At 40.0% G+C, this 15,038-nt stretch overlaps 1 protein-coding gene across 1 annotated transcript in view; it reads right to left on the minus strand.

Annotated features, from left to right (window-relative positions):
* Nucleotides 1–2,701: 2,701 nt before the first annotated feature.
* The window catches only part of umps (uridine monophosphate synthetase), a 42,124-nt gene continuing 29,787 nt past the window's right edge, over nt 2,702–15,038 (minus strand). The window contains exons 4-6 of the mRNA XM_063052240.1: nt 9,179–9,354; nt 8,578–8,692; nt 2,702–5,306 (exon numbers count right to left, since the gene is read on the minus strand). Of these exons, the coding sequence (XP_062908310.1) occupies nt 5,134–5,306; nt 8,578–8,692; nt 9,179–9,354 (464 nt within the window). The 3' untranslated portion in view covers nt 2,702–5,133. The remainder of the gene's footprint in view (nt 5,307–8,577; nt 8,693–9,178; nt 9,355–15,038) is intronic.

Consider the following 15,038-nt stretch of genomic DNA (forward strand, 5'->3'; position numbering starts at 1 on the left):
CTTCAATTCACTAGCAATATTAAGGTTCATTGCAGTGTAACACTTGTGGATTAAAAGTAGAAAGGGTTAACAATGAGCAATATATACAAAATGTTGAGACGCTCAGCAAGTCAGACAGCAACAATGGAGGGGGTAAGGGGGTAAGCTGTTGCTCTTTTGGGCCGAGACCCTTCAGCAGATATTCCCCTGCATACACGCTGCCTGACTGTAAAAAAACTCAAAGCATTTTGTGTGTGGTGCTCAAGGTTTCAAGTATCTACAAAACCTTTGCAAGTTATTTGAGGGCTAAAAATGAAGTCAGGTAACATCTGTGAAGAACGAAGCAGAATTAATGTTTCATATAATATCAGGTTGCACCTTTCTTCCCCCTTATATGGAGATTAGGTTAACAGAAGCTCAACTTCACACAAAAGAATGCTTACGTGCAGATGATGATTGCAATGCTTGCATGTGTGCTTTCTGAGTAACACGTACAAAATACTGGAGGAACTCAACAAGTTGGGCAGCATCTATGGAAAGGAATAAACAGTCAATGTTTTTGGCTGAGACCCTTCATTGGGACTTAACATAGATGCTGCCTGACTTGCTGAGTTTCTCTAGCATTTTGTATGAGTTACTCTGGATTTTCAGTTTCTGCAGAATCTCTTGTGTGTGTGCATTCTGAGGCAGAGCTCCAAATTATCTTCAACTCATTTACTTTAATATTAGCAACAATGGACCTCATACTCAACATCCACAACTAAAAGTTAATTTCCTGTACACCACTACCATTTACCAATGACTGTCCATTACAAGACCCTATAAAATATCTTGGGAACAAGCTCTCAACGAAGGCTGGTATTCTTACCAAAATCCACTATCACCTCTAGTGCAACAAGACTTCTTACATGACAAAAGCTTGTGATCTGCTGGACATACTGCTCCCTGCCAAACTGTATACTGTATTTACAAATCATGGGCATAATGAGATATCATGGACATGCAGAAGTGGTTTGTTAGGTTAACTGTCATATAATGGAATAAAATTTAATAGGATAAAGTGTATTCCTGCCCCACAAAGGCAAATCTGACTCATGAAGTTTGATCAGCAGTATGAGATAAGAAACAAGCTGCCCATAAAGTCTCCTCACAGGAGAGTGCGAGTTCACAGTTAGTTATTTAAAGTTGATTGAGTTGGCTCCAGGACAGTTTACACCGCAGCAGGAACAGCTCCAGAATACACTCCAAAGTTGCCCCCATGACAAATAGAGGCCAGGGCCAGAAAAGAAAAGCATGTTAAAGGGATAAACAGATGAAGATACATATTTTCAAAATACTGACAGGCAAAGTGCATTTCTGACACCTCAAAATGAAGGCAGACAAGAGGGATAGCTAATTAACAGATGAGATATGAGACCCAGATGGCCTCTGCAGGAATGTAGGAACCAGAGACAGAGGCCTGCTTCTGGTACAATAACCATGGTTACCAAAGACTGAACTGAACAAAAAAAATGCTTGGGTATGAAACCAGTGGACTCCAACCAGATACACAACTCTAAGGTACATAATGAACATAGTGGATAGGTGATTACAAGACTACTAAATGTGGGCTGGGCTTTATACTTAAATATGTATATAAATGCCATGTAATGCACAATTGTAGAGTGCATGGATCACACCCATGTGGTACATGGGCTTCTTGCCCTTTGGATACTAAATAAATACCATTTATTTAGTACCCAAGTACAGATCTTACTCAACAACAGGCACCTGAAAACATCGAAATAACAACCCTGCCAAATCCTCTAGAATCCATGGAAGAACAAATGAACATACATTATACCAATATCCCCAGCACTGAGGCTTTAATTACTCTTCATTGGCTCTGATGGCAGGCTGCCTCACTTACATATCTGACACCAGACAGCTAAACCAGGCATTTGATCTCAAGTTCCATCAAGCAACAGATTGTTTGGAGAAAAAAAGGTTAACAATTTAAGCACATTCTCAAAACATCTCCGAGTAAAAGAATCCTCACAGATTGGATCAAGACTGCTCAAAATGGAGCAATCAGGACTACATTTTCAGTTCGGTCACAAGAATCAAAGGGTGAACTACAAAACACATAAATCAATCTTCCCATTCACCTGCTCCTTCAAACAACTCCTTTTCAGCTGTCTCCAACTTGAAGGGTCCCATGTTAGATCCCAGGTAAATTGCATATGCATCTTGAACAGACATTCATTTTCAGATTCATACCGGGGGGGGGGGGCAGGCAGTGGTGGTATTTGTTTGGCCCAACTATAGGGGTCTGCCACAAGCCTGTTTTCACAAAATTGGATAGGTACATGGATAGTAGGGGTATGATGTCTGTGGTCCAGGTGCAGGTTGATGGGAGTAGGCAGATTAAATAGACTAGATGGGCTGCATTGCACTTTTCTATGACTCTAAAGTGGAGCCTTTACAGGACAACGGCAAAAGATAGCTGACGAATTTCAAAATACATATTCAAAGCATTAAGCAAAGAAGGGAAATCCGAACTTTCACCTATGGCATACAATTCAAATTCAGTTATCTACTCCAGGATAAAGCTTCAAATATAAATCAGCACTGTGAGACACTTCAACAAATAAGAGTAATCACCATGTGAAATACATAATGCCAACAGTTTTTCCCCCTTTTCACTTCTACAAATGAAGATTTACTCACGGAGTAAAACATCAGCAGTAATTTTATTTATCAATCAGTAACACAGTACAGCATTCTTACTGCAACTTGGTACAATTAGCAGGTAATGAGTTTACATAATTGTCCATCTTCAAAATGCACAGAGTTGTGCATTATAATGACAGAAGTTGAAAATGTATACAATTTCTTTGACACAAAGAACACCTTCAAGATTTTCAGTTCTGTTATGAGCAAATCTTCTTTCTAGCCCTGCAGTGTTCTGTATCAAGCTCTAGGATGCTTATGGAATGCTTGCCTCTATTACCCAAGGCATTGAATTCAAGTCCGGAGGTTATGTTGTAACTTTATAAAGCTCTGCTCATCTGGAGTTTTGCACACAGTTCTGGTCGCCCCACTATAGGAAGGATGTTGAGACTTTGGAGGGGGTGCAGAAGAGGTTTACCATGATGCTGCCTGGTTTAGAGGACATGTGCTATCACGAGAGGCTGGACAAACTTAGGTTGGTTTTTTTGGAGCGGTGGAGGCTAAGGGGAGATCTGATAGAGGTTTATAAGTTTGACAGGCATAGATTGACAGGGAGTATCTTGTTCCCAGGATAGAAATGTCTAGCACCAGACAGCATGCATTGAAGTTAAGAGGGCGTAGGTTTACAAGGGATGTGAGGGGTAAGTTTTTTTTACTCAGAGAGAGGTGGATGCCTGGAATGCAGCTGCCTGGTATGGTGGTAGAGGCAAATACCTTAAGAGGCTTTAGACATATTTAGATATGCACATGAATATGAGAAAGATGGAGGGATATGGATATCATGTAGGTAGGAAATGGGGATTTTTGATTTTCTTTAGCTGGTTTAGTACAACACTGTGGGCCGAAGGGCCTGTTCTGTGCTGTACCATTCTATCTTCTATGTTCCGAACCAGCAGCCTTGATAATTTATTTACACAAACTGACACATGGTGAGAAGAATGGAAAAATGTAACCGTTTTTGTATACAAATTGTAAAACTCCCACAAATTCTAGGCAGCAACTTCTTACATCTTTGGTCTTGCCTTTATAACAATGTATTTGTGCAGTGGAATATCTGATGCCAATTACAGGAAGATTACTGCTGCTGTAACATCGCTTCAGCTTATAAGTAGCAAAAGCTACTGTACACGCAAAAGACATGAACAAACTATTAATTCGATACTGAATGATCATTGTTGTTTCAGAAATAAAAAGTTGGGACATTCTAAGGGAATTGTTGGTTGTGAACAATAAAAATAAATAAAACATTTTGAATTTGAAAATTTTATAGAAGTGTCACTCATCTTGCTCTGACAACTTGTAACAGAAAATAACAGAAGCATAGTTCAATCTGTTTCATGAACACCAAGTCCTGCTCTCTTCTTTGTTAGCTAGCAGTTTCTGCACGTAGAAATACAGATTGCATTTTAAAGTGGACAGCAGTTAGGAAAACACCAACATCTCGAATGTACTAAGTGTCAGAACCATAGTAATTGTAAGATAATATGAAAACATAGTCATTCACTTCGGACCACAAAAAACAGTATGGCTTTTAAGAATATGAAATACTGAGGATTTTCCATGGACAGGGGTGTTGTTATGCAGATGAAGCAAACAATTTAGGATGGCAAGTAGTATTTGGCAGTTATTACAAGAGCATGTTATGGTGGTGGCGGGTGGCCCCAGCACATCCTTAGGGATGTTGGTAGTTAACATGAACAACACATTCCACAGTTTCTATGTACATATGATAAATAAATCTGAATCCAAAATATCTGAAATAAAAAAAGTTCAGTACAGATGTTTCACCAAAACCAGATATGACTGCATTAAGGCCACATCTGGAATAGTGTGTAACTTTTGATCTCCTAACTAGAAACAGGACATTTTACATTAAACCTACATAGCACCAACTGAGATGATGGGATTGGTGCACAACAAGAATGACAAGTGATCTCAGTGAATCTTACAAAATTCTCACAAGACTTAACAAAGTGGATGTGGAGCCATTTCCATGGCTTAGGTGCCTGGAATTGGGGTAAAAGTATCTGAATAAGAGGTAGAGCATTTAAGACAGAGATGCCAGAAAGTTCTTCCTTCAAAGGCCTATGGAGGTGGAATCATTAGGTTCATTCAAAACAAGAACTGACAGATTTGTGGATTTGTAGGGAATCAAAGTAATATGGAATAGTACTGGAAAATGATGCCGAGATGGAAAACCATCCTGTGAACAAGTATAAAAGGCTAAATTCCTCTAAATATTACGTTCTAATACCACGAGCGTGAGGAATTATTTCCCAATTTTCCAGAATTGGATATTATGAAGATGAGCGAGGTTCTCTTAATATCACTCAGTTTTTATTTAAAAATAGATTGAATACTTGTATGAAAACGAAAAAAATTGATTTTCAGATTTCGTAAACAAATTCAGTAATATTGTGTTTTTGATCAAACTTTCAATTCTTAATGGACCATTAACCTATTCAGGTAAGCTTCCCATCCAGCTTTTTTATACATTCTTGCAGCTTCCATACGATCCTTTGCAGACAGGATTCCTCGACCCACAATGATGACATCAGATCCCCTTTTATTGATCACCTCTTCGGGACTCAGATACTGTTGGCCCAGATCATCGGCTGAGAAGAAATTGAAGCAGAAACTATTTTATTTTGCATAGAAGAATGATAGTGTAACAAGTACCAGTAGAAAATAACCAACTAAAAGACGGTTCTGTTTTGTCAAGGCTTGAGGAACACACTGCATTGCTGGAGGAGGTCTTGATCCCAGTTTATCTATTGGAAAAGAGGTGGATAATTAGAAAGCAACAGTTTAGAGAAGTAGCAAAGGGAATTGGAAAGGTAAACCCCAGGGGAATGTAGTATTATTACTTCACGAATTTAATAAATACATTTTAACAGACCAAATATTTGAATGATTTGTTTTTAAAAATATTGGTAGAACGATGGACATACATTTTGTTTCGATTTCAAAAGGATATATCACATTAATGCCAAAGACAAACTAGATAATAGTTGTCCAGAATAACTGTTTGAAGCCTTATAATGAAGTGACACTTTAAAAAGCACAGACACAAGTTGGCACTTTGTAAAGTACATGAACAAAATCAGGAAAATGCAGAGGTTTGGTTACTCATTCAACGAATCCTGGGAAAGTTCTCCAAAAGAAAACGGAACTGCTCAGTGTGAAAACTGGACATGAGATCTACTTACTCCAATATTTTGTAAACAACATCGAGAAGGTATTAAACAGCCCTCCAATTACAACATGGGAATACAAGATAATCAGGTGACCCTTTATCTGCTCAGGCCGTAAGCTGTGCTACTCCCTGCATGATTCAATTTACCTCTGAATCCGACCAAGCTATGTCAAATTTAATTATGTTTCTGTGAAATACTTTGTAATTATCATGTCATTTAAAGAGGAGGTTGAAATGCTCTTGCATAGCCAGGACGTCAAAGCCAACAGGGAGAAGGCAGGAGAATGGGATTCAGAGGGGTAATAAATCCGACATGATTGAATAGTGAAGTTGACTCATTGGCCCAAGTGGTCTAATTCTGCTCCTATGTCTTAAGGTAAATGCACAAGGCAATATAATTACAGAAAGAGACTTTCTGCTCAGGAAACCATCTTTTAAAAACACATCTTTAACTCAAGTTGTTCTACCTGAAACACAGACCTAAAAATGCACACCCCATTTTAACTCCCACATCTGTGTTGCAGACTTGAACCCTGTTATGTTTGTTTTGTATTCAATATGATTGAGAAAGGGGAAAATGTTGCACTGGACACATTGCCCAAGACCATGTATATTGGTCACCCAGTACCGTCTTGATAATAATACAGCATTTCACTGCTCACCATCACCTCAATAGAAAGTAAATGACAGGAGTAGCTAAGATAAAGACCCATACTGCACTCAAATCATCATTCTGGTGATTAGAGCAAATACAAATGTAATCGAAGATGGGCGTAAATATGCCTGCTTTTATAGGTTTTATCAGGTCGCAGGAAGGTACAGCAAAAGTGAGGAAAAAATATGCAAATTTAGGATTGGAGATCAAAATGACACCTGCTTCCATTTTTACATTAAATACTCTTAATGTCATTCTGGTAAAGACTATCAAGAGTTAACTTTCACCGCCATGCAGGGCTTAATCCTTGCTTCTGATCCATCTGGTCCATCAAAAGAACAGACCAACCTGGGGTTAATATTTATAATCTTCATGCCTGTTAAAAAGAGTTGCGTATTAAGAACAATGGCTGTTGCTTACAATACCTGGAGTTCCAACCTTACCCCCAGTCTTAACCTTTGGATCCTTACCTTCAATTCCCAAGTGATCTACCAATGCTCCTGAGATTTTGATCTTTATATTCAATTACTTAACGTTCCAAGGTGAAAAACTTAAGAGCTCCTTAAGCCTTCACATGGAAACTGTCATTTTAAAATATTGCACATGAAATATGCATGATCTAATATTCCTTGGCCACTGTTTCTAGTACTTGAACAAGCAGTTCTAAGATTAGGGAATAAAGGAAAAATTTTTTAAATCACTGATGCTTGAAAAAGTAGAATTCTTATATAGAAGTTAACAACTAGTCATATAAATTAAGGAACATGGACGTACATGGAAATTGAGACTATTACTTGTGCAATGACTGATGAGTTGAAACAAGCAACTCATTACTGGGTCTGACCAATGTTAACTGTACATTATTTTGTTGGGTTGACACTGATCAATCAGCATTTCAAATGCATTAAAACCCTTCCATCATAACAATGGCCAATTCTTTTCTTTCACTGGTAGAATTGGCCATTGTTCTGATTGTTATCATTGTTAAAAAATAACAGTAATCAATTCGAGGTTTAAGACTTCCTGCTTGCAAATGTACAAGGATATTTAAAAATTTTTATCTTTGCAATAATGAATTAAGACTTAAAGAAACCCTTCTCACTGCAACAAATGCAAGGGAAAAATATTTTGCTATAAGCTGCACTTTCTTGCAATCTACATCATCTCACACAGTTACATTGAACATAGAATAGTACAGCACAGTACAGGCCCTTCGGCCCACAATGTTGTGCCGACCCTCAAACCCTACCTCCCATATAACCCCCCACCTTAAATTCCTCCATATACCTGTCTAGAAGTCTCTTAAATTTCACTAGTGTATCTGCCTCCACCACTGACTCAGGCAGTGCATTCCATGCACCAACCACTCTCTGAGTGAAAAACCTTCCTCTAATATCCCCCTTGAACTTCCCACCCCTTACCTTAAAGCCACCTTACCTTAAAGAACTTCCCACCCCTTACCTGGGGAAGAGGCGCTGGCTATTCACTGTATCTATTCCTCTTAATATCTTGTACACCTCTATCATGTCTCTTCTCATTCTCCTTCTCTCGAAAGAGTAAAGCCCTAGCTCCCTTAATCTCTGATCATAATGCATACTCTCTAAACCAGGCAGCATCCTGGTAAATCTCCTCTGTACCCTTTCCAACGCTTCCACATCCTTCCTATAGTAAGGCGACCAGAACTGGACACAGTACTCCAAGTGTGGCCTAACCAGAGTTTTATAGAGCTGCATCATTACCTCGCAACTCTCTATCCCTCGACTTATGAAAGCTAACACCCCATCAGCTTTCTTAACTACCCTATCTACCTGTGAGGCAACTTTCAGGGATCTGTGGACATGTACCCCCAGATCCCTCTGCTCCTCCACACTACCAAGTATCCTGCCATTTACTTTGTACTCTGCCTTGGAGTTTGTCCTTCCAAAGCTTCAGTTTCACTTAAAACTGAAAATCCTTTTGGACAGTGTGTTGTCTATGTACTATCATTGCAATGCACTACACGGTCAAAACTAAATGTCAGCAGTAGTAACTTTACCTCCAATCTGCATCTGGACTCCTGGAGTCATGTGTATAAATTCTGATCTGCTGCTGATGTTTGAGCTAGATATAAACCCAATTACAAAGTCAGCATGTTCTTCAGCCAGTTTTACCTAATAAAACAAATGTTACAATTAGAAACTAATAAGTTTATCTTCTTTCACAACTTGGTATTTGTTTGGAAAGTAGCTAAATTAATACATCTACAATTGTAAAAATAGCAAAAACCAACTATAATAGATCAATTAATGAAAGTTCATCCAAATTTATCACATCATAAACTGAAACTTTGGAAAAACATTGTAAACACAATGCTAGCCATGGCAACAATTACAGTACATGCCCAATTTACTGTTACTGGGATTAATGGACTCTGAAATTATATAGAAAAAATAAAATTGATGGGCTTTGTTATTTACTTAAGATGTCCTTGAGCAGGGAGTCGTTATTAGCAACCATTTTCCTCAGTACAAATCAAGCTGGTAGGTATGTTGCAGAGTTTTATGGTAAAGATACTCCTTTGTTTTTGTAAGCTTAACCTGTTGAATTCCCTCACTATGTTACCATTTTAGAGACTATAAATCAAACAATTTAATTACAGCTGCTTTGGTGTAGTTCCCTGTAGCTAGGGAACCCTCAGAGCTCATTTCTGCAATCAGCAAACAGCCTCGTTTCAGAGGTATGCCAACTTCTTTTAGTCCTTTTATTACTCCAGGGCCAGGAACCACATGAGCATTCACAAAGTCAGACCACTGAGCGATTTTGTATACTCCACCTGAGGGAAAACAAAGAAACAAATCAATAAAAGCATTTTTACACCGCAGAAATGTGAATAATTCCCAATGCTCATGTCCTGCTTGGTCGATGCTGATGTGTCATCACCACAAATCAAACTATTTTGGCATTCTCAAGCAGCTACCAATACTTGAAACTTCTTAGTCAGACATGTAGATACAACACATGTTTCAGTATAATGTCATAATGCAAACATATACACCACCTTCCAATCAAAATATTTAATTTAATGCTTCTTTTCTGAAGAGGAACATACCCACATAATGTCTTTCATTTCTTGAATTTACATTCAAATTGGCAATTCAGAAAACTCAGAGGCAAGATGGCACCAGTGGTAACAGTAATATCTTGCAGAAAGTTCACAAAAGTACAAAATTCTCTTCCTCTAACTATACTTTTTCTAAATTGATTGTTGCAGCCTAAAACTCTCCTTTTGGGGATGTATTTTTGAGCTGACTTAACGCTCTGGCATTTTTGTGATTTCCTGGGGGATTCAGTGAGGATGAGAGTGGAGAAGGCATTGCTGGGTGCGGGGGTGGCTGTGTCGATTCTCATTGGCAGAAGATGAACCTGTGATAGGCTCCATTACTCCATGCTGATTAAAATTTTGAGCAAGATTAAAATCAAGGTCGAGAGTGGAAAGCAAACAGGTTCTCAGCTCGGTCTCCCTCTCTTTTTGCTGCTGCCATTGTACGGAAGGTGCCGAAGTCTTGGGTCCCATGCTGCTGGATTCAGGAGCAGCCAGTGGGCTCCTGGACAGGCTTTACTTGCCTCTTCATAAGTGACTCGCCACTTGCCCATCATAAGTCAGGCTGAATATTAAAAGGAAAGTTACACTAAACAAAGAAAGTTCAAGTCTGAATAGAGTCCCATGCGGGGTTGGGTGGTGTGGGGAAGGCCATGCCCACATTATTCCAAGTGCCTGAGAAAGCATTAATCCCTGATCCCTATGTGCATTTTGTGCTGTAAAGCAATTCCCAACTCAGAATTTGCAAGACATTGGGGAATGCTTGGGGAAGTAGTTAAATCATTTATTTGTATTTGTTTCTATCAGGCAACATATTCAGATCTACTGGAACCCTAATAGCAAGTTCAAGTTCAATTGTCACTCAACCATACATGAATACAGCAAAACGGAACAGCGTTACTCCCGGGCCAAGGTGCAAAACACAATACCAACAGTCACACACAGCACAAAGCACATACAGCACATCTAAGACAGCAGTAAAAGTCATACCAAAAAAATACCTCAAGCCCTTAAGTCCATGAATGTTGCAGCAGTCTGCAGCCGAACACAATACAGCTTGTCTTCTACCAAGTGAACACTGGATGGCAGGAATGACTCCAACGCCTCCCCCCTGAGGCCTCGCCCTAACTATGACCGAGGCAATGCAGCTCTTCTGCCATTCACCAATAAATCAATGAATTGGACTTGCAACATTCCACACCACCAATGTCCAACAGGGTCTTCTGATCACAAGAAGAGACCAAGATGATCACTCTACACCTCCTTTGCACACTGTGGCCTTTCTGTTGCAGGCAGCATCATGGTCTGCACCAAGAGGGGCTCTTTCCGTTTCTCCACCAACGAGCAACTTGTTAATGGGGTAAATGATCTTAATTTCCACCTGATGAAGGACCTTGGCCTGAAATGTTGACTGTTTATTCATTTTTGTAGATGCTGCCTAACCTGCTGAGTTCCTCAGCATTTTGTGTGTTGCTTTGGATTTCCAGCATCTGCAGATTTTCTTAGTGTTTGCAAAAATTGTAGATGGATTAATCATTATTTTGGAAAAAAAACCCTAGATTCAGGAATCCAGAATTTAGTTTGTAAAAATTGGGAAAGCCAAAAAATAAGATTTCAGAATCTTATGCAAAGCTAAGTATAGAATAAGTGAGGGTTCTAGAACAACTCTGAACTTGTTAGACAACCTGCATGGATTTCATGAAGTCAATGGTCAGATCAAACTATGAAAATTGTACTTGGAAAAAAAAGTCATGTGACACATTTAACCAAGGATGCAACGACCGGACGGAATCATGGAGTTGTACAGTACAGAAACAGGCACTCCAGCCCGCCACATCCATGTCAACCTTTTTGCCCACCTAAACAATAATTGTACCAATTATTGCACATTGCTCCATTATTATTGTGCATATTATTCAGTACTTCACCATTAGTTAAGTCTGCACACTGCTAAGTGTGTTTTAAAATGTTTGAATTGAACTGACTTTATTTCTTACATCCTTCACATACATGAGTAAAAATCTTTATGTTACATCTGTCTAAATGTGCAATGTGCAATCATAGTAATTTGTAATAACTTATAATAAATAGAGCAGTCAATGTAACATAGAAGTACACTCAAATCAGCGTGAGTTAATCAGTCTGATGGCCTGGTGGACGAAGCTGTTCTGGAGCCTGTTGGTCCTGGCTTTTATGCTGCGGTACTGTTCCCTGAATGGTAGCAGCTGGAATAGATTGCGGTTGGGGTGACTTGGGTCCCCAATGATCCTTTGGGCCCTTTTTACACACCTGTCTTTGTGAATGTCCTGAATCATGGGAAGTTCACAAGTACAGATGCGCTGGGCTGTCCGCACCACTCTCCGCAGAGTCCTGCGATTAAGGGAGGTACAGTTCCCATACCAGGCAATGATGCAGCCAGTCAGGATGCTCTGAATTCTGCACCCCTGTAGAAAGTTCTCAGGATTTGGGGGCCCATACCAAACTTCCTCAACTGCCTGAGGTGAAAGAGGCGCTGTTCTGCCTTTTTCACCACACTGCTGGTGTGTACAGATCACATGAGGTCCCCAGTGATGTGGATGCTGATGAACTTTAAGCTGTTTACCCTCTCAACCCCAGATCCATTGGTGTCAATAGGGGTTAGCCCATTTCCATTCCTCCTGTAATCCACAACCAGCTCCTTTATTTTTGCGACATTGAGGGAGAGGTTGTTTTCTGGACACCACTGTGTCAGAGTGATGACTTCTTCCCTGTAGGCCACCTCGTTACTGTTTGAGATTAGGCCAAACAATGTAACGTTGTCGGCAAATTTAATTAGCAGATTAGAGCTGTGGGTGGTGACACAGTCATGGGTATACAGGGAGTAAAGGAGGGGACTCAGTACGCAGCCCTGAGGGGCTCCTGTATTGAGAGTCAGAGGGGTGGAGGTGAGGGAGCCCACTCTTACCACCTGCCGGCGATCTGACAGGAAGTCCAGGATCCAGCTGCACAAGGCAGAGTGAAGGCTGAGGTCTCTGAGCTTCTTGTCGAGCCTGGATGGAATTATGGTATTGAATGCTGAACTGTAGTCCAAGAAATCAATAAAAGTACTTATTATTATTATCTAATCTTGTTGTCTATATTACGCTTGTATTCTTGCAATGTCTTACCCACTGATTGTCAATTGTATTGGAATCCACATCTCCTTTGGCAGTGAGGTGGGGGTGCGTGTGTACACGTGTCCTACCCTCCAGGCTCCTTACAGAACCCCTACCTTTCACCTTAAGCCTATACCCTCTTGCTTTTGATTACCCCATGAAAAAGATAACTATATATTGTTATAACTTTAAACACCTCTATCACTAACCCATCAACCTCTTTCAATCCAGAGAAAACAAGACCAGCTTATCCAATCTCTCTTCTTAAATCCTGTCTTCCAATCAGGCCCACATGCTCGAGATCCTCTTGTGCATTCTCATCCAGTGCATCTACATCCTTTTTAAAGAGTAGTGACCCTGGGTGCAATCTAGGCAATATTTCATAAAATTGCCCAAACCTATGAAGGCCAGCATGCTACACGCCTTCTTCACCATCTATTCTAACCATGTTGCTACTTTCAGGGAACTTCAAACCCAGGAAGCCTCTGTTCATCAATACTCCTTTGTACCCTAACATTTTACTGTATGTGTCCTAGTCTCAACTGACTTCCCAACATGTATTACCTCACACTTGCCAGGATTAAAATCCATCTAACAACACACATCAAAGTTGCTGGTGAGGTGTTGCTTGAATTTCCAGCATCTGCAGAATTCCTGTTGTTTGCATTTTTGAAATCCATCTGCCAACATTCTGCTTAACTTTCCAAGTAAGTGTATGCTCCCATAACCTAGACAATGTCCCTTGAAAGTACATCAATTACCAATTAGTTACTAATACGTCCTACATTCACACGTGTTGTTAACCTATATATCACAAACAAAGGTCACAGCACTGACTCTTGCAGTACATCACTGATCAAAAACGCAACTTCTACCACTGCCCTCTGCATCCAATCACCAAGCAATTAGACGGCTCATCTTGGAGCCCGCGTGCTTTAATCTTCTTGTCCAGCCAACCCGTGGGACCTTGTCAAATGCACAAGTCCATGTAGACAACATCTTCAATCTTCTTAGTCAGACCTTAAGGGAAGCCTGCTTCCAGTAAATCAATGTGATTCCTCACTACGGCTCTCTGCACCGTTTGTGTCGTGAGCGGCCTGTGGAATATGAAATATCTAAGGCAAAGTATGATGGCCTTGTAAAATTCATCACAATTGCCTGACAGCTCCATGATGGTACAATGGCCACAGTAACGGATAACAAGAGTCTGCAGACTCATTCCCAGCCACTAAAGGTGTGAAACATGGCTGTGTGCTTACTCCCACTGTTTAGTAGTGTTCTCTTTTCAATGCTATCTGATGTCTTCCTTGGTAACAATGGAATCAACCTTAGATAAAGGACTAATGGTGCTCTCCTGTAACTCAAAACAATGTCCAAGAAGCCACCTTAAGGGAGATCCTTTTTTTTGTTGATTCAGCATGTTCAGAAGGTGATTTGCAGAAAAACTTGGACGAATTTGTTAGTGCCCCTTGCAACTTCAGCCTCACAATTCACAGCAGCCTGCACCAAATACTCACCACACAGACATTCTTGTGGAAGTATAGAGGCTTTCAATAATAGATGAGTTCACATACCTTGACAACTCTGTCAAGGTCAGCCAACATTGATAATTAAGCCAACACAGGATAGAAAAAGCAAGCTCTGCTTTTTGAAGACTGTATAAAATGTGGGAACAGAGTGAAACCTACCTAAAGGCCAAGCTGAAGTTGTACTGTGTCCCTGCCATACTTTACTCTATGCTTACAAGACAGTGAACAGCCGATATGTCAGATAGCTTACCCCTTTCCAGATGGCCGGTCTGTACAGAATATTTCTAATCAAATGGCAAGTCAAGATTGCAGACATACAGACTAACCCACACAAAACTTCTCAGCATTTACACATTGCTGAAAGAATTATAGAGTATGTGGATAGGATATGTAGAATGTCTGATGACATTATGGAAAGCTAACTGAGGGCAAACAATCAAGTGGTGAACAGAAAAAAAAGATTCAGAGCCTTTCTTAGAAAAACCCTTAAGAGTATCAACATTAAAACAAACCACTGGGAGCAAGCATTACATTGTCCTGTTTTGTGTACCAATGTAAAAAGCAGTGCTCACTCTAGTGAGAAGGCTGCAATGGAGAAGCAAAGAAGAAATCTAGATGATCGAATTCATGGATACAACAGCATCCCTACATCTTGCACCTGTGTGAAAACCCAGAACAATTAAATCTGCCATCTCTGTAAGCCTTGCAGTACAATAGACTAGATATCACAGCCTTGAAAACAATACATTTACTT

The sequence above is a fragment of the Mobula hypostoma genome, chromosome 6 (genome assembly GCF_963921235.1).
Source record: "Mobula hypostoma chromosome 6, sMobHyp1.1, whole genome shotgun sequence".
NCBI lineage: Eukaryota > Metazoa > Chordata > Chondrichthyes > Myliobatiformes > Myliobatidae > Mobula > Mobula hypostoma.